Raw genomic sequence first — 24,349 nt, forward strand, 5'->3', positions numbered from 1 at the left:
GCAGTGGCAGCACTGAGCTAAACTGTACGTGGGACAGGAGACTTTCAGAAAAAGTTGTACTTTTTCCTAAGCTAGTGGTAGAAGAGACATTTTTTTGTTTTCTTTCTCCAGAGCACACACCTGAAACCCAATGTGTACCTTACAACAGTCTGCAAAAGCCATCTGGCTCTCATGGTACTCTAGCTGCCTAATTCATACCTGCTGAAGTAATGCTCTGAAGGACAAAGAGCGCAGTCTCATTGTTAGTATCTCCCCAGACTTCCCAAACATGAATCCCTGGAGGAGGAAAGAGACACATTTTATCATCTGATGCTTTAACTCTGTTTATAAAGCCACACAACAAAAGCAATGACACCAAAAAGCCTCCTACAACCCCCTGTGAGTGTATAAGTCTTGGGAAAAGTGCCATTCACATTCCTGGAACCTAAAATTCTTTTTTCCCACAGAAAGGAAGCAACATGGCAAAGAAGGCGAGAGCTTTGTTGTAATGCCTGATTCTTATGCCTCAGCAGCATTAGAAGATAAATGAGCCTATCTAGTCATTGGCCTCCCTACTCTGACTGCTACCAGAGACATTCAGTCACAGCAGCCATACCAGTGGATTTTATGTTATGGACATCAATGTGCAGTAACTGTTTCCTGCAAGCTGTGAAGCAGACGTAAGAGGACAGCAAATGATGGAGTTTGCTTGATGGTATGAAAGAAACCATCTGCTATGGAAAGAGTATTTTATACTTACCTTGGCAAGTGCCTGTAGATTATCAATGAGAAATGTCAGTCTTAACTCTGACTTTTAAAGCCAGACCTTCAACTTCAATTTCAGTCATGTTGAATCCATATTGCCTTCAGTGACTGATTTAAAGCAACAGCAAATATGGACATATGTCTTTAAGTAAACACACCAATAAACCCCACGTACCTCAGGAAGAACCCCAGCACTTTTATAATCTCTGATTGGTGTTTTACTTCTCACACTGCATTGATACGAGTTATACCTGCAGCCTGCCAGGGAGTTAAGGACTTCTAACATTTCGGTGTAGCGACACTTACTTGGATTATGTATGCTGCTAAGGTAATCACTCCAAGTAAAAGAAACATTAAAGAAAGCACCAATGTGTTTTTATTCCTCTTTTCTGGATCTGTTTCTTGAAAAGCCTGTGTAAGAACAAACACAAAAATGAATACATAGACAATGAGTGCCAGTTACATAAACCAGCCTTCATCTCAAGAGACTTGTCTACTTCAGTTTCTCTTAGCAAGTACGCTGGACCCTGACATCAGTCTGCAGTCAACTTTCTGTCGAGGGCCAGAAGACAGTCCAGCTTTCCACTTAACCTACATCTCGCTAATGTTTTTCCCCAGCTCCAACTATTGTTCCACCTTTCTTCTGCTGGTCAGATGCAGTTCCACCAGGCTCTGCCTCTAGAGGCTCACTTCACCAAAATTTATCCAGTTTTCATTGGATCCATTTATACAAATGAATGCCACTCAGAGTCTTACATAGGGAGAAGTGGCTGAGCATGAGGGAGGCCCAGGACTGCAATGTCCATTTGCAAAAAAATACTTACCCCAATTATTTTTCCAAATATAACAGAGAATGCAGGATGGACCCCACCTGAGATGGCAGCAGCAATCACTCCCAGCAGTACATACAGCCACTCAGGTTTGTTCAGAGCCAGGATTCTTGAGTAAGGCACAGCAGGGAGATTTTCTTCCTACAGGAAAGGGAAGGCTGCAAATTTTCCTTGGAAACATGAAATCCCCCAGACAGTGGGTGTTCATTAGGCTTTGACTAGTGAGCTGTCTTGGTAAACCACTGAAAGCCTTCTCTGTGCACTTGGAGTGAGCAAACATGCTGGAGCCGTGCAGCTTTGCTGTTTCATATCCTAGAACTTCAACTGCACTGTAAAAGTTTGGAGGCAAAAATTTAACAAAAGGCTAAGTCATGAGGGGAGAAGGGCCAGGACAGTTCATTGAAAGTCAGATGGGGACTGGTCACCATGAATGGCAACTTTAACACTTGAATCTTTATAAAGAACAGAAAGTCTCACTGTTCAGAGCACAGAAAAGATCCCTCTGGTTTGGCTAAATGCTAGTGGGCTGGCAGTGATACAATTGGGTAGAGAGATCATCTTTCTTTTGCAAACTATAGCCTATGCATCATTACCAAAAGCATGAGAGAGGCATATGTAACAGTCGGTTAGCCTGCATCTCCTTTGAAAGTATAAGAAATGCTCTGTTCTGCTTTCCTAATTTATTCAAGTGTCTATGCCTCCACAGCAGGAATTCTGGAAAAGCAAAAAATGAAAACTTTGGAAATGAGACAAAATATTAGGCAGAATTATGACTAAGTTGCTCTTGCTTCCTGGTTATTTTATCCCATATTTCGGATGCTGAATGAGGGTGGCTAAGCCTCAACCATAAAAGTGGACTGAGCTTTCTGAAATAATTACAACTGCTGGATGCTTGATTTCTTAATTTTTTGTGAATGTGATTAACACCGAAGCCTTGAGCATGAACACCCACTACTTCCTCTGAGGTCTTCAGCAGTATTAATACACAGACAAAAAGTATCTTTTGAAGTTGTGAAATTTTTTGTGATTATAGGAATGGATCCAGATCTTTTCCACTGTTTTAAATGTGTATTAGCTGGAAACTATATTTTAGTGAGAAGGAATATCAATAGATACAAATTACAGTAAAGATTCCAGAAGTATTTTAAATAGTCAGATGCTGTATAACAGATGAGATCCTAACTTCCATAGATTTAAAAGGATCCATGGTTTTACTTCAGAACTTACTTCAAGGGTCCTGAAGGCAAGTAAAAAACCCAACCAACCAAAAACCACCAAACAACTCTTCCAATACATTTCATGCAAAAACATGCTGCAGCTCAAGCAGTACAAAATAGGAAAAAACAAAATCAAGTTTTGTTTATTGTTGAGCTGCCTACCCAAGGTCTGATCCAAAGTCCACTAGAAATCTGCTCCTATTGATTGCCATGAGCAAGTTTTACTCAACTTTGACAAAAAAAGTTCTGTTCCTAAAACTTGAACTTACTATATGACTTTTATTTCTGTATCACATTTGTCAACTAAAGTGTTTTATCTTAATAAAAACCTCCAGAACCGGATGTTTTAAAGCGTATACTAAGACTGGGGGAGAGAGAGAATAATTGTTCTTTTATTTAGAATACACTTTAAAATGTTAGGGTTTTGATATTTTTTTTTCTGTTTGACATAAAGGTAAAATGATATTCCAAAGTGCCTTAAAACTTGGTGCACACACCCCAGAGATAACATTTTCCACCAACATTTGTGACAGTGAGCACCAGGAAGTAAAGAATCCTGGAAATGAATTCTCACAACTCATTTTAAGTAGATAAAATTAAAACATCAGTAACAATGAAATAATGCACTTAATTTTATGAAGGATAACAAATAAACAGCACAAGCTTTTTCCAGCTCCACACTAAGTCAATAGTGTTAAAACAAACTTTTTGGGAAGACCTACACAGTTATCCCCATATTCCTAGGACAGATAGTCAGCCTGGTGAGTACTGGCTGCAATAGCACCGGAGTAAATGTCGCATGACAGTCAGCTGTCTAAAAGTAATTAAAATTATGCACCATGTGTTTATGCTTACACGTTATCACTAAAATTCTAAACTAAAGTTTTATACCAACCTCCAGCTCTTTCTTTTTCTTTTTTCCAGAGGACCTTTCCTTAGAAGAGTACCTCTTGCTTTTATATCTGCTGGATCTTCTTCTAATGCTGCCTCTTCCAGAGACCACCGATTCTTCAAAATTATCTTGAAGAGTCAGCTCTTCCACAAGATCATTTCTATCATTTTCCTCATATTCCTCAGTCCCCATGTCTTCATTTTCTTCTGATGTCCCATCATCTTGAACATTATTGCTACAACCCTGGTGAGAATTTGGGATATACAATCACAAGATATTTTGAGCCGGGACAAGAAAAAGTAAAACTCTTTTTCTCATGAGTACTGCTGTTTCAATCATGTCATCACTGTTGCCTATAGGCCACACATATTTCAGTCTGTAATGGCCGAGCAATAGACTATTTGGTCCTGATTTTTTTTCCTCTTTTCTGTTTTTCTTTAAGCACTCTGTTGTATCCACCTAGAATCTAACAATTCTGAGGTTATGCCATTATTATGTAGTCTGTGCCTTCAACTCACTTATGTTTTTTGACATGTTGGACTGTGTAAATGTAAAACACTTTTATGGGTAAAACCCCCAAGAATTCCAAGCCTGTGTCCATGCCCAGATTAGAGCGACTGAGCAGCTGCCAGCTGGACAACATGCAGGAACTACAGAGAGAAAATGGCTCCACATACCAGCATTTCACAACTTGGCGAAATGGAGAAAGAAAATAAATAAATTTGCCTTCACCTGCTGCATTACAAGAGAATAGTAGACTCCTTTCTGCAACATGAGGTCACTGTGTTTTCCTTGTTCAACCACAACACCTTTCTCAAATGCAGCAATAGTGTCAGCAGTCTTGATGGTAGACAGTCTGTGAGCAATCACAATGGTGGTACGTCCAGTCCGAGCCTTACAGAAAAACAACAAAAGCTATTTACATTAAAATGTGCAAGAGAACAGCACAGAAATAAAAGGTTATTTAAGCATTTATAATATAACATAAATCCAAAATTCAAAATTAGTTCTTTCTTCTAAAAGCAAAGAATTCTTTTTCCTAGTTTCATGTCTCTTGTTTAACAGTCTAAGGACATTTTCACTTGCCTAACTGAGGCAGAAAAAACCACATTAATCTTATTAGATAGGCAATGCATGTATTAAAGGCTATAATTAAGGTTATTTGACTTTTTACCAAACTTAAACTGTTTGAGCTAAAGTTGCCCATAAAGTGTTTCCATGTGTATGTATGCATGGGAGGGAAATGCAGTGAGAATAGTTAGATCTTTCTTAAAATAAAGCTAGGATAGCTAGTATATAAAGAAAAGATGTTTTCTTTATATACTGTCCATGCATATTTTTGGAAATATAACACTAGCATGACTTCTGACAAGACTTCGCAGGAAAGTGTAAAGGAGTGGAGCACATCTGGGGTCAGAAATGGCTTTTAGGCACTCCCTAAAGCTCTCTCCCAGTCTTTGGAAATAAGCTACATCTCAAATCAGGGGCCTGCTGGAATTTGGCAGGGATACCTGCTGAAGCCTCAGCCTGTAGGTTACATGCTCCATCCCTTTCCAGCTCCCACATGCAGACCAGTGCTGCGTACAGCCTTCACACAGCAAATAGGCACATGCTAGTCTGTGGCTGCTGGAGAAAGAGAGGCTTCCCTCCTTGCTGACGCCTGGAGCAGGTGGTGGCTTGGTGGCAGAAGGAGAAATCCAAGGGGACCTCACACAACAAATATGTTCTGCCGTCAAGGAGCCTGCTGGAAGTTACTTACTACGGAAATTATACATCGTATGGGCACATTCATTCACACACATACGGGGCACATTCAGTAGGTGAATGTTTCCATGGAGATTTGGATTCTTCCCCTACACCTGCCACCAAGTTTTCATGGATCTGACATAAGTCACTCAAAGCCTGTCACAGGTCTGTCTTGGTGCAGTTTTCATGCCTGTGTCCTAATGTACAGAGGTGCGGAGCCTTCACCACTGAAGCTAGGAGCTATGATCAGAACAAGCAAAATCCTCTAAAAGATGCAAAGTTATCTGAAAAACAGAAGACTACAAGCATCTGCATATGACTGCTTGGAAACAGTGTGCATTTGTGAGGTTAATATCTCTGGTCCTCAGCTGTAAAAATAAGGAATGATATTAGCACCACTTTTTCCACACAGGGATGTTGAGAAGAAATTTGTAAATCCCATTTGGGGAATACACTGATGGACATCAAAAACCTGTGAAAAGATGAATAAGTTATGATTCAGGGCTTATTTTGGTGTGTTCTGGGAAGATACTGAAGGATGAGGAAGAGTATATGTAACAGTCCCCTTAACTGAGTGATCTCCCTCTGTGTTATGCAATAAGCTTCTGGAAAAGGTTAGTATTTGACCATGGAAAAAGAATGTGCAGAAGAAAGCTAAATTATGGCTGAAGCAGCAACCTTTTTGTGCTTAACTCTGCAGCAATAATATAATGTATATACAAATTAGATTAGATTAATATTATGTTTGCATCTACATGTTACCTCAATACTACTAATATCAGTAGAGTCATGTGAATATAACCAACAGCTACATCTTACTTCAGATTTAAACTGACTGGCAATGAAAGTGGCAAGTTCTGTATTTTCCTTCAGCCATACTTGTAACTCATATCTCTCTTCATAACTACTGAAATGAAAGGCAAGATATTTCACTTAGCTTTTAAAAATACGTTAAAATAAATATTAGATAAATGAAACAACGTTCCAGCCCAACCATTAATTTCTTTTCAATCAAAGCCTCCATGCTTCACTACTTGTTGGTGGAAACCGCTGATGAAGGAGGACTGCCAGGAAGGGACTGTGAGCTGGTGGGACAGAGGCACAGGTATGAGCCCTGGGAGCTCTGCTCTGCAGTAGCACCCACCCTAACACAAGGGGCAGAGACTCAGTATTTGGAAGTGGCTCTGCTTTTTGTTCTGTGTAGGGTCTGATTTGCACTCAGTCTCCGTAAAGAAAGAAAATTACTAAATCCCAAGAGCTTTCTGAAAACCATGAAGTAACTGTTCAGTGAAGAATGAGTACTAGGAATATTATACTATACATTTCTATTAAATCTACCTGAAAAAGGCCATTCACTCCTCATGCCTTACCTGGTAAGATGCCATCCATATTTCACCAGCAAATAAACAACTGTGATTTGTTGAAGGGAGTGCAAGAGACCTGTTACACATGATGTAAGTGTCCTGGTAATTAGTAACAATATTAAAAAAAAACCCAACCAACCCTAAATAGACATGATTCCTAAGTGAAATTTTGATCATTTAAACTCCCTGTTAAAACCATGAAATTAAAACATCCATCCAAATTTTATTTTCCAGTGTTCTTTATTCCAATGGAAACCTGCAGTGAAAATTGTATGTTAGTTTTTCTTAAGTGCTGTTGCACCTTTTCACAGTAGCCTAAATAACATGACTCCTACCTTATCAAGAGCTGCTTGCACTATGGATTCACTCTGAGTATCTAGTGCAGATGTGGCTTCATCCAGAAGAAGAATCTTGGGATTTCTTGCCAGGGCACGGGCAATAGCTATTCGCTGCTTCTGTCCTCCACTCAGCTGAGCCCCTCTTTCCCCGACAATTGTGTTAAATTTCTGAGAAAGTCGAAGTCAAAACAGAAGTTGTGGAATGTCTCAAATGAGCTTCTTGCTTCTCTGTGCAATCAAAAGTACTCATCTTCTAGACAAGAGGTAGCTTAATCAGGCTGACTTGGGCATGGGCAGAGAAAACATGCAATGACACTCATCCATCCAGCCCTTAGCCAAGGCCTTCTACCCCCATTACATACTTCACACCCCTAACTTTGAACTTATGGTCCTTTAAAGACTTGATCTTTACTACTTGCTCAGATAATGCTCCAAACCCTGGGCTTTCTCAAGGCAAGCCTGCAAAATGCACCTCCGCATTTGCTGAGGACTGCCTGTCTTTCCAATAGGGCTGGGCTCATAGGGGCTCACTAGGACCTCTAACATTGCCTCCTCTGAAACTGAGACACCTCCCCTGGAGCCATGGCTCTGTTCCTACTGACAGTGTCACTCACTCCAAAGTAGCAAGTCTCGAAGTCCACTGTAGCCTTTTATTATATAGCTGTTTAAGAGTAAATATGATCAAACAACTCTTCTTGAGAAGGAACCTTGGAACAGATGGACACGCTAGAAATGGCACATGTTTGAGGGATGGGGGTCGAGCTCTCTGAGGTAGTAGAAGAATTTGAAATAAAATCCCAGGTGGGCACTTTTTCCACATCTTTTTAACTGCAGGACCAAAAGGAAGGACACATCATCACCCATTCCTGAGGATGTGTTTTGAATGACTGCTCTTACTTCCCACTCCCACCCTGGAAAAAGTAAGGCACCTACTGCTAGGAGAGGGCTTAAAGCTGTGAATCGCAGGCAGAGGGAGAGCTCAAGCTCCCAGCTGCTAAAAATGGCCTTGGTTCAGGACATACTTATTTACTTCCACCCTCCATTTCCTACTGAACTTGCAGACAGCTCCTGACAAAGTATTTTGGATTTCTGTATCTCCTCTTTAAAAGCCCAACTCTTCCCATGCCTCATGAGATGAGTAGGGATGGTAACACATACAGCTGTGAAGCTTCCTTTCTCCTGAGTTAAGGCATTGACATTTTTTCAGACTTAGGCACAAGTCCTTGGAGGGCAAACAAATAAAGGCATAATATCTAGTCCAGAAAATCACTGAACTGAAAACTGCTGGAGGCTATAAGAGTATTTTGGGAAGTTGTAGTATAACTTGAATTCCCATGCTCTCCCTCTCAGAAACAGGATGATGGCCTAAACGGACCTTTCATTCTTGCACTCAAAAGAAGTTCATGAACTCACGTCAGGCAATCTAGATATGAAGTCAAAAGCATTGGCTTGCTTGGCTGCTTGTTCAATTTCAGCATCAGAAATATCTTCTCGACCGTAGCGAATGTTCTCTGCTATTGTTGTCGCAAACAAAACAGGCTCCTGGCTCACAATACCAATATTTTCTCTTAGCCACTTTACATTAAGCATCCGAATATCCTGACCATCTAAGGTAATCTGAGAGGAAAAGTGTATGTCAAATGCATTCTGTTAATAATAAATTAATTAATTACTATTACTTGACTCAAGTATCAGCTACAAGTACAAAAAAAAAAAAAAAAAGAAAAAGAATGTTGTCTTTAGTAGAAAACCATGTTGGGGGAGAAGTTACAACTGTAGTTTTTCTGTCCACTGCACAAGCTAGAAAATGGTGAGGAGCAGCATATACAGAGAAGACACCAGGTATGTTTTTTTGTTCATAGGTTTTTGGGGTTGGGCTTTTTTGGTGTTTTTTTTGGGGGGGGGTGGAGTGGAAGGGGGTTGGTGTGTTTTTGTCTTTTTCTTCCCTCCCCGCTCTTCAGTAACCATGCATACTTTTTACCCTGTTCTCATGCCCGTGTGCCAGTTTGCTGCCCTCACAGTTGTGGCTACACCATTGCCTCTGTGGCTGTGTTTTACACCAGATCAAAGCAATAGTCCAAGTCGACTAAAAAGGAAGGGGAAGTTATTTTTATCCTAGATAATTTGCAATGTGGTCGTATGAACACTGACGTTAGCATGGGAGAGGAACAGCAAACTGAGGCATGGGGGCAGGGATGAACAACCAAAGAAACAATAACTTTAAGAAACAACTGTGTTGATAATGGATAGCCACCTTGATACATTATGTAGTGATAGTTCAGTGTTTAATATTTGAAATGCTTATCTAGTTCCAACCAGCAGTAACAAATACTGAGTAACATTCTTCAAATATTAAGCAAAAAAGGAATATTTTCCTTAAAAATATATTGTTTATTTTCCTCCTTTTTTCCTTTGGAAATTTCTTGAGAAGTATTTACCACATACTGACTGGATCTAGTGTTCAGTAGTAGAGTAGATGTACAATGTGTAATGATGGAAACTCTTGCTGTGGGTTAGCAGATAGAGAAAAATGAGCCAAAAAAATGACCATTTAAAATAAGAAAACTCTTCCCAGGTTTTAGTTTACATTCAATGAAAAGGAAGTAAAATACAGCAAAGCACTGTTTGGTTGAAAAAGTTTTAAAAAGCCCTTAAAAGTCAATTGTTGACGAAAATAATTTTAAATTCAGAGCTTGCACCTATTTGTGCAAATACCTTCTATTTTTGGTGTTTACTACTTCTGGCATAGTACTGCAAGGAGGAGGAGAATAATGAAGTCCAGCCAACAGGATAAGATAGTTCATTTGAAATTTAAAATGCAGAAATACTGAACTATGCAGAGACATGCTTAAATTCAATAAAAAATAAAAATAAAACCCCAGGTTCAGTCAATATGGGAAACTCATGCTTATCCTAACAGCTCTCAGTTTTTACAGTTCATTTGCAGACACTCACTTCTCCCTGGACAGGATCATAGAATCTCTGCAGCAACTGAACTGTAGTGCTTTTTCCACAGCCACTAGCACCAACTAAAGCAATGGTCTTCCCAGCTTCAACTTTCAAGTTTAGACCTTTGAGGATCTGGGGGAAAAAAAGAAATATTTTAGTTTGACAGGTTTTATTAGAGGACAGTCTGTCAAGGTAACTGTAGCAATAATCAAGGCAGTAGTAAAGGGTGCAGTCTGAAGGTATGGCAATGTTAGTAAGTTAATTATACCTGGGAATATTCTGGGGCACTGATATGAAAAGGCCTGCATCTGTGCTTGTGAAGTGTATTAGCCTTTGAAACAGGATGGCTACATGCAACCTGCCTTTTGGGAATGGTCCCTGAATCCTTCTGGCTACCGAACCAAGCCTGGGAATTATTTGAGAAGATTGATAACTGGAACAGGCCAAGTTCATGCCAAGAAACATTTTAAGAGTTCCCTTGCATAGACCATTGCATTCCTGTGCCTGGGAAAATTCCCCAGCACACTCAAATCAACTAATATAGACACAGCCACAGTATTCTCAACTTGATAGCTTATTTTCTCCAATTTGTGTGATCTGGTAGGAGGCTCGGGGTCTGTCCTCCATTTTCCAATCTTTAGACAATGGCATATCACTTAGTTATGAAATCTCACAGAAGAATACTTCTAAGGTGCTAAACTTTATTGCTGAGAAACAAGCCTGCTTTCTTCTACTTTTAGAATATAAATGCCTGTTTTGACAAGGCAACTGCTGGAAAGCCCTTAATAAATCCCAATCCTTATTGTTAACAGCCTCAGCAACCTGGGGAGTAGCTGTAGTTTAATATCTTTGTTGCCATTTTCACGTTTAGGAACATTTTACCTCAAGAGATGTCCATGTCATATATAAGTAATGCTTTGCAGTTGCCAAAATATTTGGCTGCTATGGGAACTCTTCTTGTTTATACCAGGCTGATTTATAATTTTGCCTACACATGTTTTTGCAATGAGAGATTAAAATAGTTGCAATATTCCTCTCCTCTCCCTGTGTTACATTCAGCAGGATTTCTATCTCCAAGAAGCTGATATCCTGGTGCATGCATTATCAAGAATATAGATTCTGGGTACCATAATTTCTCCAGATGCAGATAGTCACAACTGCATAACAGGTTATTCCTAATTGTCTTTTATTGAGCAAGGTGTTGTCAAGATTAAAAGTGACAATAACTAGACTCCTTAGATCTCTGATTTGGCTTAGCCTAGACAGGGGAGATTACAGTGTTGCATCAATTGCTTGAGAGATTGTGGATAACTTCTACACATCTTTGTTGATTCCTTTTGGCTCTATTAAATAACACTGATACTCTTAGTAGGGAGAGTTGCTGACTCAGTGGATTTGGAAAGGACAAAGTATTTCTTATTTCTCTCCCATTTGGCACGAAGACCCATAACATAGCTCATTGGCCTTAATAGGGTTTTTAGGAAGAAGGGTGAAGAGTCTGCTCTATCACTTCTGATTTCTAAGACAAGAGTAAAAGAAGATGCATTGCACTGACATCAGCTAGGGAGAAAGACCAGCTCTGGGTCTGTCCTTCAGCAGCCCCAGTGTCCTGGGAACAGATTTGGTGCTCCATGAGACAGACCGCAGATGGCTGAGGTGGGAAGATCTATCTGAGGAAATAGCCACAGTGCTATGAACTTCCCCATTCTCACTCCTTAACTGGCATTTCCATCTTTTAATTGTTGACATTTGAAATCTATATTTCTACATTTTTCTTTATCAAGTAACAACAGCAGCAAATCCCTTTTCCTTCACCTTTGTCAATGTCTTCAAAGAGTATAAACTACTGAATATGGTAGAGAAGTCAAACCAACTGTATCACCACAAAAGCAGAGCACCATGGCATGACATACATAGCACTGCACAATACAGTTACTAAGTAAAGTTCAACTGGCAAAGAATAGGGACATCTGTTTACTGAACAGCAGTTTTAACATCTGCCCAAAATAACATTTGACTTCCAAATGTATGTTTAGGGTGATATGTTTCAATCCACTTGGTGATATAATAGTTGTAAAGCGTTCACAGGTCACTTTTCACATGGGATACCACAGCAACTCAGAACAAGCTGAGGGACTGGAAAGAGCAACTTCCTGGTTTAACTCTGTAAGGTCTGGAAGTTTTAATGACAGATCTTGAAAAAAAGTCTTATTTGGTTTATCAGAGCTCTTGTTCACAGAAATTCAGAGTAGAAGCAACACATTCTTCTTAGCTTTGTCCAGCACGTGAGAGTGGTGAGCAGGTAGCCAGTGGCAACAGATCTAGAACTTTGTTTTGTTACATTATTTTTTTCCCCAGTAATGCACAATCTCCCAAGGTAGGAATGCATTTTACATTCAACAATAACAAGATTAGAGAAATAATATGGGCACGGGCTGCAGAATTTCAGTACAGTAGATTAATCTAAAATGAACACTTACTTTAACATCAGGTCTGGATGGGTAATTGAAATGGATGTTTCTGAACTCAATTTCTCCTATGAGCTTGTCTGGTTTGTAGCCTTCCTTAGAACTGCTATCTATTAGCCGTTTCTAGAAAGATGTTTTTAAAATAAATTGCTGATTATTATACTTTCGGAACTGCTATTTCAGCTGGATACATTGTTCTCTCCTTTACTTTCTTAGCTGCTGGTTTACACTGCAGCACACCTTTGCAGAGCTGCTGCACTTTACTTGCAGGATGATGAATACAGGGGAACACCTAACTATGAATTCTGCTTTGACAGATAGAGCACATTTTCAAATGCAACAAAATCCACAGCAGAAAATCTGTAATTGTAGAACCTAACTATACTATCTTGCAGCCAAAACATGGCCCTCAGTTATCCATATGTGAGCGTTTTGTACTCATATCAGGAAGAACCATGTAGCTGTTTCTGTATGAACTTTCTAGTCCTAGTTGTTTAAAATACTTTATACACACAGATATCCGATTATTGCATAACAGCAAGACCAAGATAATAACAATGTGGAAACTCTTTTTGATAGCAACATCAGCACTGTAGCTTTATATTATTATAGTTTTCAATAGCACTATTAACCCCCTCCCCACCAACTCCCACTCAGAAAAAAAAATAAACCAGCTCAGCTGAAAATGGGCATACACGCATTTTTAAAAAAATGGTATAATTAGTGCCTTACTACTTTCCCTCTGCAGCTGAAAGTCTAATATTAGAGAAAGACCTCATCCATAAATCTCAGATATGCATGCCAACATTCCCAAAATTCACTGTAACAAATAAAGAGGTAGTTTTCTTGATGTGAATGGAAATATTATGGGTTTCAGTGGTAGGCATCTATTGAGTTTATGGATTAGGGACTTCTGAGTGCTTTTGTTACGTCTCTCAAGAAAAAAAAAACCACAAACAGAAACAAGGGAAAATGTTAAGCCTCGTTGAAAGGTTTCTTTTCTACTTAGATACTTACCTTATTGATAATCTGATATACTTCATAAGCAGCCCCACATGCATTAGCCATACTCTCGAGGTTGGGAGCTGCCTGGCCCAGGGAGAAGGCTCCGACAAGCACAGAGAAGAAGACCTGCGGGAAACAGAAGGAAGCATCACAGTTAATAGTGATTATGGAGCCACAGTGCTCAGCTGTTAAATGCCCAGGTCTTTCTAGTGCACCCTTTCCAGGAAAATTAAATACAAAAGTGAAAGGTGCATTTCACAGTTGCTCCTGTCCACTTCCCGTTTTCCTGGGATGAATAGTAACTACCGACTCATCCTTTTGTGGCATAAATAGCTTTTCTTTTTGATGATTTTGCATTTTCTATCATCTACAAATAGAACAAGTATCTTTCTCTGTTGCTTTCCAAATGTTCCCAAAGCTAAGAGGCTTGCAAAACTTAGTCCAGAATTTCTTAACTGAAATCCCACCGGCGGGACCAACACACAATCAACTTGCCATGCTGTGAGGAACCACACTGAGGAGTCAGGACATCAGAAGTGACTTGAGTGTGAAAGTTAAGCATGTAGCCAAACTTTTGATGGCAAGAAGGTAGTGAAATATCATCAAACCAATACTAACTTAGACATATTGGTAGTGTGTGGTAAATGTTTGCAAGTAAACAACAATGAAATGAAGACATTGTGGCTAAATGAGATCTTGAGGACTTCCCAGTACCTATTCAGCACACCAGTGGGACTCAATAATCCTAGTGGCTAGCTAGAATTTTGCTGGCAGTACAGGTTACTTGTCTTTGCACTCAAACCTCCAGCTCTAAATTGTTCATCCTGCCCTACAATAGGGTCCAAGACGAGTGAGGAAAGCAACCTTCTGTATGCAGATACTTTTGCCTCTGTGTTGATTAGAGTAGGAATTCAAGGTGCCCTGTTCAAACTTCTTATAGCAGAAGCTAGATAATATGTATGCCTTCATTTTAGTTCTTTTATACAAAGCAAGCCTCCAACAGCTCATTTAGCAAGCACAGGACAGAAAATAGAGATGATATATACCACTTAAATAACCTTTTCCCTGGAATTACAGAGCTTTTTTTTCAAAGCTGCATTGATGTACTTACAATTAATACAATGCCAATATCATAATTTTGCTCCTCAGCAGTCAGCTTCGTTCCATACCAAAATGCAAGTGCATAGGATCCAAAGATAAGAAACTCTGAAACACCTAGAGATGTGTTGGTGGTAATGGATTTTTTCACTCCAACACTTCTAGCCATCTCTAAGTTAGCATCATATCTGAAAGTGGATAAGGAAACCGTTTGACAAGTATCACATGCCATTCTGGTTGATATTTCCCAGTGCCCTTTTTTAATGAAAAAGTTTTTTGTCATAAACCAATGAAACAATTTTTTTTGCATTAGTCCTGAAAGGAAAACTTTAAAAAGTTTTATCAACATTACCTGTTAAAGGTAAGGTTTGTGACTTTCACATTTAAAAAAGGCAAACAAAAAAAAACGCCAAACCCCAGGCACTATGCATGAAGGCAGGTAGAAGAATAGAAGCCAGAGCTCCCTCTGATGCCAGAGTTGTTATCTTACTGGCCATTCTGGGAAGTCAGGAATCTTTCCCTTAGGTTAGTTTACTGATTAATACGGCAACGTAACAAACAAGTGGACACGGGAGACCACTATAAAGACTGACATGTTCAATGAGAGAATTATTTCTTCTAAGGATAGTTCATATTCATTCATTTACAGTTTCCAGCTAATAGCTTTCACTTACTGTAGCTCATTATGGGAAGTATACACTAGGAATAGTGTACCTTTTTACTTGTCAGTGACATGCTCATCAGCTTGCACTTCTTTCCTAATACATATTTTCTAAACAAAACCTCCCCATAGTAGGAAGAGATGAAATTCAGTTCGGCCAGGAAGGAATCTTAAAATAACATGCATTAATTTTGTTCATGTAACTTGCTCACATGCTACCAATGTTGTATTTGTTACTCAAATATATTTGAATGTTTTGGCTTGGCTGTGTTCTTAAAACCAAGCCCTCCCTTCGAGTCAGCAGCACCATAGGTCCTCCAAGGAAACGAGAGCTGGATTTAAGCATTTTTACAAGTGCATGTGATCATTTAACTACAGAGAAAGAGCCAAGCCACTGCCAGAAGCAGATGATGACTGAAGGTCCCTTGCAAGTATGAACATTTGTGGTCAGTGGGGGCACTGTGGAGTGAAAGGTTGCTTCTCCTAACTCTGAAGCCATCGTTCAAGAGCTGTGTAGGAGTCACAATACACGGTTTGCAAAATGGCCTAGTCAGTCCCCTGTTGGAGTTTTCCTGTCCCTAGTAGATGTTCCTAGGAGAGCCACCAGTTCCATGGCTTTTTTACATTAAATGGAGGTGGAGCTGTGGAAGAGGCTGACTGGCCAACCATGGAGGAAAGGAAAGGTTTTATTGCCACAGAGTTACCTGGGTATCAGTTGTTTTATCTCTAGACCTCAAAAACAAACAAACAAAAAAGAAGAGGGAAAAGAAAAGTAATTTGAAGCAGCTCCTCCCGTTGGATTTTCAGACACTGGTATTTGCAGGAACCAAAAAGAAGAAGGGGAGGGGGGGGATAACTGATCTAGGTCATCTTAGGGCTTTTTCACCTTTACTGTGTACGCAGAAGGGGTCTTAATATTGTTGCAACTTAAGGACAAATCCCAGTAAGCAGAATACAGCACTGTAAGAGAGTCTGAGCGCAGCCCTTGGACGCAGACAAGTGCAGCAGCAGGCTGTAGGACCCTGAGCTAGGGCTAACATCAACTTAGAAATTTTGCACAAGAGCAGGGCAAACATGAGAGTTAAAAAAGATAGAAAGATTCATGGATCATATGGATCAGGTCTTCTGGTTTGCCTTTCCCAACTGCATGGTATTGGTAATGCCCTGTATCTGTAGAGTGAATATTATTGTTTACAATATGTGAATAAATTTGTGGTCAGCCATATCTACCTCATCTTTTACATGTGACCAGGGCCAAGACTGGATTAGGTCAACTACTAGTGTTATGTGCAAATCATTAAAGTAGTAAAAGCCAGTGATGTGATTTTACTTAAGGCTGTTATCCAGTGAAGCTTAAATATCAGCTCATTAATCAGAGAGCAGAACAGCAGTGCACATGTTCTAGAAGTTAAGTGATTAATCACATGCTTTGTTGCATTTGACTACTAGGTAAAGATAACCTTCTCACCACTTTCATTTCAAATTCAACTCCAGATCTCAATCAGAGGAGAAATTTGAGTCTATGCTGCAGTGATAACACAAAATACCTAGTATCACTGACCAGGTCTATTTACAAATCTTTATTTTCAGGTGAGCTGTCCACTTAGAGAAGGATAAAACGACACTAAGGAGAATCCTGTTCCCCTGGCCCTCTGAAAAAAGAAAACAACCAAACGCAAACCCCACAAACCCAACCCACAGCCAAACTGCTTTTCCATATTTTAAATATAATTATTTTAAGTACTTACTTTGCTAATGCTTTCTGCTGTCCATTGAAAGCCACAACAGTCCTGATTGCTGTCAAAATTTCTTCTGCCACAGCTCCTGCTTTGGCATAAGCAGAGAGCTCTTTAGCAGTAAGAGATGCCAGGAGCTGGAAAGTTGAAAACCAGATGTTATTGCAGCCTACTGAGAGGGTATGCATGCTGTATTGGTGAATAAGAATGATCAATGTTCAAAGCACAAGATGAGGTTTAGGAAAGAAGGGGTCAGCTCCTCTCTGTGCCCTGAATTTCCCCCAAATCCAGCTCATTCTCTCATTACATCCTTATTAAAGTGAAAGTCTACACGAGCATCAGATAAGCCTCATGACTGATCCATTTTCCTCACAAGCTGAGGACAGCCTATGAACCACACCATGATGCGTGGGAGGTCAGGGACATGTGCTGTAGCTGCTCTGGGGAGTGTCTGAGGTGTTCAGAGACCAGAGCACCAGTAGACATTCAAGTAAGCAAGGTAGTCACTTTACAGCTTCTTATGTTCTCTTCCTATCTGATTTGAAATGTTTCAAGTAGAAAAAAACCTCTAGTATTGTATACAAGCAACCACTCAGGAATACAAACCATACCCATTAACGCAGCTACAACGGATCATAAGGGGCATATGTTTTCCTGTCTGAAAGGGAATCCTCTTCAGGTATGTCGCTAATGTATATCACGCCAGTCTGTAGCAGCTCTATGTATGTCCTAGGGTCTACTACTGTACACAGCATGAAACTTGGTAAATTATTTGCAAGATATGTGGTATTGTATATGTGCACATGGAAAGAGCTTGAATTTGTGTTAAAGAGGGAAGAGTGAGGGACGCAAGCTTGTGCCTGGGCTTCTCCAGCACTCTGCATGAAGAAGATGCTCTGATGCAGATTACCCTCCTGCCACATGGCAGAAGGGGACAGTATGTGAACAGAAGGAATGTGACTTTCAAGTGTGTGCTTGGGAACCCAGAGAAAAGCTACAGGAGGAGCAGAAATCATAGAGTGAGCATGGGGCCGACCTCCCAACCTAGAAACCACACTAGGTTCCTCCCATTCTCTCCCCCTTTCCTGTGTGTAAGAGTTGCAATGTTTTTCTGTTTTGCTTTGTTTATTAATCCCCACATACTTACAGTTGACCAAACTGCTGCTGATGCAGCAAGCAGAGGGCTGACTGACAAAATCACCAGTGTCAGCTTCCACCCGTGGATGAATCCTATAATAATCCCTGCCATAAATGTGGCAAAAAACTGTACAAATATACAGATCTTGTCTCCGATGCCTTCGTGGATGGTGTTGATGTCACTTTAAATAATAATAATAATAACAACAACAAAAGTTTTGTTAGCTTTGAATGCCTTTCATTCTGGCTCCCTCCCACTCTGTTTCATGCTGTGTGGCCTAATGTCAGAAGCTTTGCCATTTCCTAACTGGCACAGTGAAATTTCTAACCACAGCTACTGAAGAGTACCATTAGTCTCTTGTGTGGCCAAAACACTGCTGAAACCTCCTATTTTTTAGGACTCATTTTCTGTATTTTCCATCATTCTTTGCTGTTTCTGTGCCCTGTCACTAGGTCACAAATGGCCTAGTTTCCATATCCAGCATCCAAATGGAGCAATATAAGTAAACAGCCAAACAACCTCCTCACCTCCTGTGACCATCTCCAAATAATTCCTTCTGCTCAGCACTCTGATGCATTTTATGTTCTTAATTTTGGCTACAGACTCACATCAAGGGTTATCTCCATCCTATCAGAACCACCCTTATTTGGAGGAACCTCTGTTTTTCATACAAATTTCCTTCCTCATTTCCTCTTCCCAGCGCATACAAATATTAGAGCTAAGAGAGGTTTCATTTAAGCCTCTCTTACACCTTTCAGGACACAGCTCTGTTCAAAGCTACCTTAAAATCTGGAGGAAAAAAAATAATTCTGTATTCATGCATATAGTCCCATTGCATCTCAGGGCATACAGTCCTCATCCCTAAGACTATTTAAGTCTATGGAAAAGATCCAAAGACTTTGACTGGATGGAGTCCAGCCTGAGATCTGGCTGGATGTAAATGCAAGCTTATTTCCATTCAATAAAGTGTCAGAGCTTTCAGTGTTTGTAAACTAGCTGGAGACAGCAGAGTTGTTTATCTAGTACTGTCTGCCACGTACTTCATGGACATTAGAAACCCAATATCAGGCATTTTACAGCAAAAACCCTTCCAATGCATATATCACAGAAACTGCACAAATGAAGCTGAAAACGATAATGAATTTCTCCCTCAGAGCTGTAATATTTCACACTTTAGATATTTGGGGTTTTTTTGATTTTTTTGTGTGGGTGTTTTTTTTGTTTTGATTTGTTTTTTTAAACTCTCTATAGGTTATTCCATAGAAGATAAATGGCAGTTTTCTTTTAAATGTCATACTTAGGAGGGTAAAAAAAGAACAGAGCCCTCACTCTGTCAGTCTGGTGTTCAGCGTTCCTATCTGGGTAGTATCAAACCAAGCCATCTCCTGATGGAGCACTGCAAAAAAGAACTTCTGCCGGATCCTTGCTGTCTGCCTTGTAGCAGCAATCAAAAATGTCCATACTTGGATGGTGCTCAGGATCAACACAGCACAGCCAATTCCCACATAGTAGTAAGCAAACCTGTGATAAGGGAACAAAAGGCCATATGACCCCACTGTACCTTGTGAGAGGTTTTAGACACACAAAGCAACAATTAGTCTTTATTTACCCCATCAAAGTAAATTCTGAAGCCTGTGATACATCATTGGGAAGCCTTTTTGAGAAGGCAAACGTTTGGCTTCTGCTCAAAGGTATAGAGTAAAAGAAAACCACTCAACAGTCTGTCAACAGAATAACTATGAGGAGTCTTACTTTGTCATTTCACCTTCTATATCTATGCCTGGAATTGATGGATGGCTGGAACTATTTACTGAAGTACCTGTGAGGGGGAAAAAAAAAAAGTAATATCTGTGAAAGTATTATACATAGAAGATAAATCATGGCAATCTAGGGTCATCAGTTTGGGAAAGTTTTGTATCTGGCAAGTGGGTTTTTGCAAAATACAAAATCATTTGGCAAATACACATTTATTTTTAAAGATCTTCTAGTAATTAGTGCCTGATAACTGATGATACAGAAGGTGGTCATGCTCCTTACTGTCTCACCAAAGTTGAAGTTCATTCATAAAAAGCACATCCAATGCAGTGCTTTTGTCCTGGTCTAGCCATTAAAGATTGATTACAATGATTGGGTAATTTGCAGCAGGATGAATTTTGCTCTTTACATATTTGTTTAGATGTGTACCAGTGCATAGTCTGGGCAAAAAAAAAAAATCTTAGCCCGTGTAGAAAAACATAACTGGTATGGAGAGAAGTCTAACTTTAACTCTTTACCTTCTGATTCATTCAATTTCACGCCGCTTAGCACAAAGCTGTTCGTCATCTCTCCAAACACAATGATCATGAGTGGCAATGCAGTACCATTTGCAACAGCTGCGATCAAACCAACTACCATCAAAAGGACATCCACCCAATCAGCATAGCGAAACTATGTGAACATTAAAAAGAAAAAAAAAACAAAAACAAAACATAAAGAGGAAAAAAAGTGAAGTTATGCCTGACAGTTCATGTATTTGTTACAGTACAGCAGACTTACAGAACATGTTTTGTTTCTACCTACATATTCTAAGTTGCAACAACACTCCAACTGAAGATAAACTCAGAACGTAAGAATTTTGTAGTAGGTCCCATACGTCTTTAAATCAGTACTCAGTAAAGCTGCTAAGGGAATACAGGCAGGACACATGGTTCTTCCAACTCAGCAGGAAAAATCCCAAAAAGTACATCCTACATGTTTCTAAGTGATGATCTTCTCTGTACAATATATTGCATTTTGTGTTCCAGTAAGTTACATATTTACTAAAGTAATGCCTTTGAAAAGTAAACAAGAGTGCGTTATTGACCGGCACCTGTGTTACATCTACCAGTAGAAAATGTTTGCATTTTCTGCAGAGATTGCAAAGATTATATCTTAAGGTTTGTCTTCACTTGAAAGTTTGTTTGGTTTAAAGAAGGATGTGAATTTAAACTGCCATAGCTATTCCTGGATGTGGTTAATCTGAAATCAGAACATTTTATTCCTGATTATCCTAACCCTCTTCCAAAGTGTAAATGGACATGGAATAAACCAGAGAAAAATAAAACTTTTCTTGTTCCAGAATAAGCAAGTCCATGCTTAAGAGTTATTTGGGAATAGCTATTGTATGGAAAACTGACATAAAACCGTACCACTGGTTGTCTCAGAGATCAGATCCCTCAGATGTCAAACAGGATAAATCCTTTATAAATAGAGCCAAGGCAAGGGCCTGTGCAGTAAATATGCCCTAGATCAGCCCCAGCAGGAGTGAACTTCATCCTCCAAGAGTACTAAGGCTGAACTGCTGTCAGAGCTACCAATACTCTGAGGGGGGAATCTGACCTAACAGGCCAGATTTTAAAGAGGTCTAGCATCAGTACATCTCAGGCTTCTTTGGTTTTTGATTGCCTATTAATAGCAATTCATAAACAACTTACAATGAAAAATGAAGAAAAGAAAATATAAAGCAGACCATCAGACTGGACACTAACCAATTCAAAAATGCCAACCACCTGTTTCTCTGGCTTCTCGTTTTCCTTCCTAGAGGAAGATACAAAAGCCTAATTAAGGTGAGTTTTTTCTAGCAAGCCCATATTAAACTCGCCCCCCTGCCCGCCCCCATACATCCAGTACACCAGCTGCCAATACTTCAAGTTTGAAAAATACCGACTTTTTTTTCTTGGGCTTTAACTGGTCACTTTCTTCAAGATTTTCATCATGTTGGAAAGAAGGGTTTTCATATCCCTTGCTTGCAGATTCTGTGAAATAAAAAGCAGACTTTTTTTTTAAACATCATAATACATCTTTTGTACCAATTTCTTGCAACTTTCCTTGCTGAGTAAAAACATTTAAAGCTTAAAAACTAATTTTTCTCATGTTCTTGGAATCTGTTGCTGAATTTTTCTTGAAACTTCCTTTCTCTTCAGTTCATCTCCCCAATCAGAAAAAAAAAAAGCTTCCAGCTCCATTTCTGAGATGAAAACTACCTTTATTTTTGCAATGAAAAATATATTTATACAGAAAGGCTATCAAAGACTAAAAGCAAGAATTAATAAATTCTGCAAACTACTCGACTGAATGCAAACAAGGAGAAGCCCTACTGAAATGAGTGGAATTGCTTATAGTGAAGGTCATAATTGCTGTAGGTAACACAGAATAGACGCGAGTTGCCACGTGTCCTCCTTCCTTTGTGCTAGAGGCTTTAGAAATCTACACAAAAGAAGAATCCTGCCTCAGAAAGCTTATGATTCTAAATGCATAAAATGAGATGTCATAAAAGGATAAAGAAACTGATGAGCAACCAAAGCAGGGAGCCAGCTGTGAATCGCGCAGGCAGAAAGGGCCACACCAGCCACCCCTATTTACATTTACCTTAACTTGAACTGCTGACCCACGATGAATAGAATTTTCCACATGCTGTTTTTAATGTCAGCCAGTCTATAAAGACTGGTTTAGACAACCATTTGACAGCAATAATGTGCTTCCACTTTACTGAGCTTATCTCAGGAGCATTTTCACGCCTAGGCTAGGACCCACCTAAATAGTTTTACCCACATAAGTGAATTTTGTTGAACTTCATAGAATGATTCATGTGTAAACATTTTCTAGGTGGTGGCTTTAATTCACTGGAAACTCTTGTGTTAATGCCTATAAAACCACTATGGCAATCAAGAAAGACTTTTAATGCACCTTTAGATTTGGAGCTGTGGAATATATTCCTCAAACATGCTTTCATGCATGCGGCTTACCAGCATGGGAGAGGTCCTTTTCTGTGGAATTTACAAAACAATCCTTCATTATTCTTCTTTGTTGTTTGCTTATGAGATAAATTCACATTAATAAAAACCTACATTAAAGAAAAGCAACAAAATATTTAGAAATAGTAGATATCTAAAGGGTTCGCATTTAAATATTTGTGGGGTTTTCCATTACTCATTACATTTTGGTCTCAACATTGTCCTACTTCCATATTTATTTTAGTTATTAACATTATGATAAAGAACTTTTAATGAGATATTAAGAAAGGTGCAAACTAAAACAATGGAACCTAACTCAGTAGCTTGTTTTCATAGTCTTTTATGCCAAATCCCTAGATCATTCATGAAATAGATCATAGGTCATCATATACAAATTATTGTGGATGATCTATTACAGAACAGAGGTTTTCCCTCATTATCTTACGTTTGATTAAAACTTATTGAACAGTCGTAACACGATCACAATAAGGACTAAAGATACACATAGGCATTACACCACACACCAACTAAGCGAGATTTTGAGGCAGTAAATGACTGATGCTTCAAGTTTCCTTAATCTTTCCTTCTTGATTTATCACATATACAGGTTTAAAAAGAAAAAAGAAAAAAAAAGCACACATGAATTTGATGAAGGCTACAATAATAAAGATAACAAAATTCATAATCGACCTGACATAAAAAAATTAATTTTTCTTTTTTTTAAACATGCTGTTTGATAGATTTCTGGCTGTGGGTTTTTCCCCCCCTCATGTTATTTCATCTTACCTTTAGAACCTGCGCTGTGCCCATACGTGTGGGTGAGTACAGCCCCCCTGGGCCGCGCCGGCGGGGCGGGGCGGTGCCCCCAGACCCGCGGCGGCTGCGGCCGCCAGCCCGGCCCCTGCCGTGGGCTTTATAGCGGCGGGCACCACCCGCCCCCCGTCCCTCCTTCCCTCCCAGCCCCCCCCCGGGTTTCAGGTGAGTGTCGGTGCCGCAGCCGGGGCCGGCGGAGGGAGGCCCGTCGGGGCTCCGGGCCGGGGGGGCTCCTGTCGCCCCCTCGGAAAGAGCCCGCGGGTCTCCGGCCCTGCAAACCGCTCGGCCCCGGTACCGACGTGCCGCTCTCCACCTTGAGCCTCGCCGTTACTAAAACTAGAAGAATTTTAGTTTGAAGAACTGCTGATGAGTAGAGGTGAGGGGGTGTTTGAAGAAGAGCCGCTTGTCCAGTGAAAAGTTCAGGCTTGCGAAAGCTATCTGCAAGGTCGTGTCAGATCTGGGGAGCCGCTTCACTGCATTTCATGAATTTCAACTAAGAGTAAAGATATACTGGTGAATTTGAACTAAGAAATGTTATTCTTTAGTACAGGTTTTTATTTCCCACTTCTAAATGACATAAATGTCTAAGTTAGCTAAAC

At 39.8% G+C, this 24,349-nt stretch overlaps 1 protein-coding gene and 1 long non-coding RNA gene across 22 annotated transcripts in view; one reads left to right on the plus strand and one right to left on the minus strand.

Moving 5' to 3' along the window:
• ABCB5 (ATP binding cassette subfamily B member 5) overlaps positions 1–23,887 on the minus strand; it is a 128,324-nt gene extending 104,437 nt beyond the window's left edge. For 4 of the 15 annotated variants that reach the window (XM_064444464.1, XM_064444463.1, XM_064444465.1 and 1 more), the window contains exons 1-20: positions 23,724–23,881; positions 22,950–23,047; positions 21,872–21,959; positions 21,693–21,741; positions 20,460–20,613; positions 19,939–20,005; positions 19,516–19,707; positions 18,196–18,367; positions 17,061–17,185; positions 14,665–14,839; positions 13,566–13,679; positions 12,561–12,671; positions 10,087–10,212; positions 8,545–8,748; positions 7,129–7,299; positions 4,416–4,577; positions 3,687–3,926; positions 1,569–1,715; positions 1,051–1,155; positions 199–276 (exon numbers count right to left, since the gene is read on the minus strand). In XM_064444464.1, the coding sequence (XP_064300534.1) occupies positions 199–276; positions 1,051–1,155; positions 1,569–1,715; positions 3,687–3,926; positions 4,416–4,577; positions 7,129–7,299; positions 8,545–8,748; positions 10,087–10,212; positions 12,561–12,671; positions 13,566–13,679; positions 14,665–14,839; positions 17,061–17,185; positions 18,196–18,367; positions 19,516–19,707; positions 19,939–20,005; positions 20,460–20,613; positions 21,693–21,741; positions 21,872–21,959; positions 22,950–22,998 (2,529 nt within the window). In that variant the 5' untranslated portion in view covers positions 22,999–23,047; positions 23,724–23,881. Of the gene's footprint in view, positions 1–198; positions 277–1,050; positions 1,156–1,568; positions 1,716–3,686; positions 3,927–4,415; positions 4,578–7,128; positions 7,300–8,544; positions 8,749–10,086; positions 10,213–12,560; positions 12,672–13,565; positions 13,680–14,664; positions 14,840–17,060; positions 17,186–18,195; positions 18,368–19,515; positions 19,708–19,938; positions 20,006–20,459; positions 20,614–21,692; positions 21,742–21,871; positions 21,960–22,890; positions 23,048–23,723 lie in introns of those variants that run through there. The other 11 variants (XR_010371721.1, XM_064444456.1, XM_064444462.1 and 8 more) reach the window with 9 other exon arrangements.
• Positions 23,888–23,909: 22 nt separating this feature from the next.
• LOC135312078 (uncharacterized) overlaps positions 23,910–24,349 on the plus strand; it is a 68,113-nt gene continuing 67,673 nt past the window's right edge. For 3 of the 7 annotated variants that reach the window (XR_010371722.1, XR_010371723.1, XR_010371725.1), the window contains exon 1: positions 23,912–24,126. This is a non-coding gene — a long non-coding RNA (uncharacterized LOC135312078). Of the gene's footprint in view, positions 24,127–24,349 lie in introns of all 7 variants that reach the window. The other 4 variants (XR_010371724.1, XR_010371727.1, XR_010371726.1 and 1 more) reach the window with 2 other exon arrangements.

Source organism: Phalacrocorax carbo, chromosome 2 (assembly GCF_963921805.1).
Source record: "Phalacrocorax carbo chromosome 2, bPhaCar2.1, whole genome shotgun sequence".
NCBI lineage: Eukaryota > Metazoa > Chordata > Aves > Suliformes > Phalacrocoracidae > Phalacrocorax > Phalacrocorax carbo.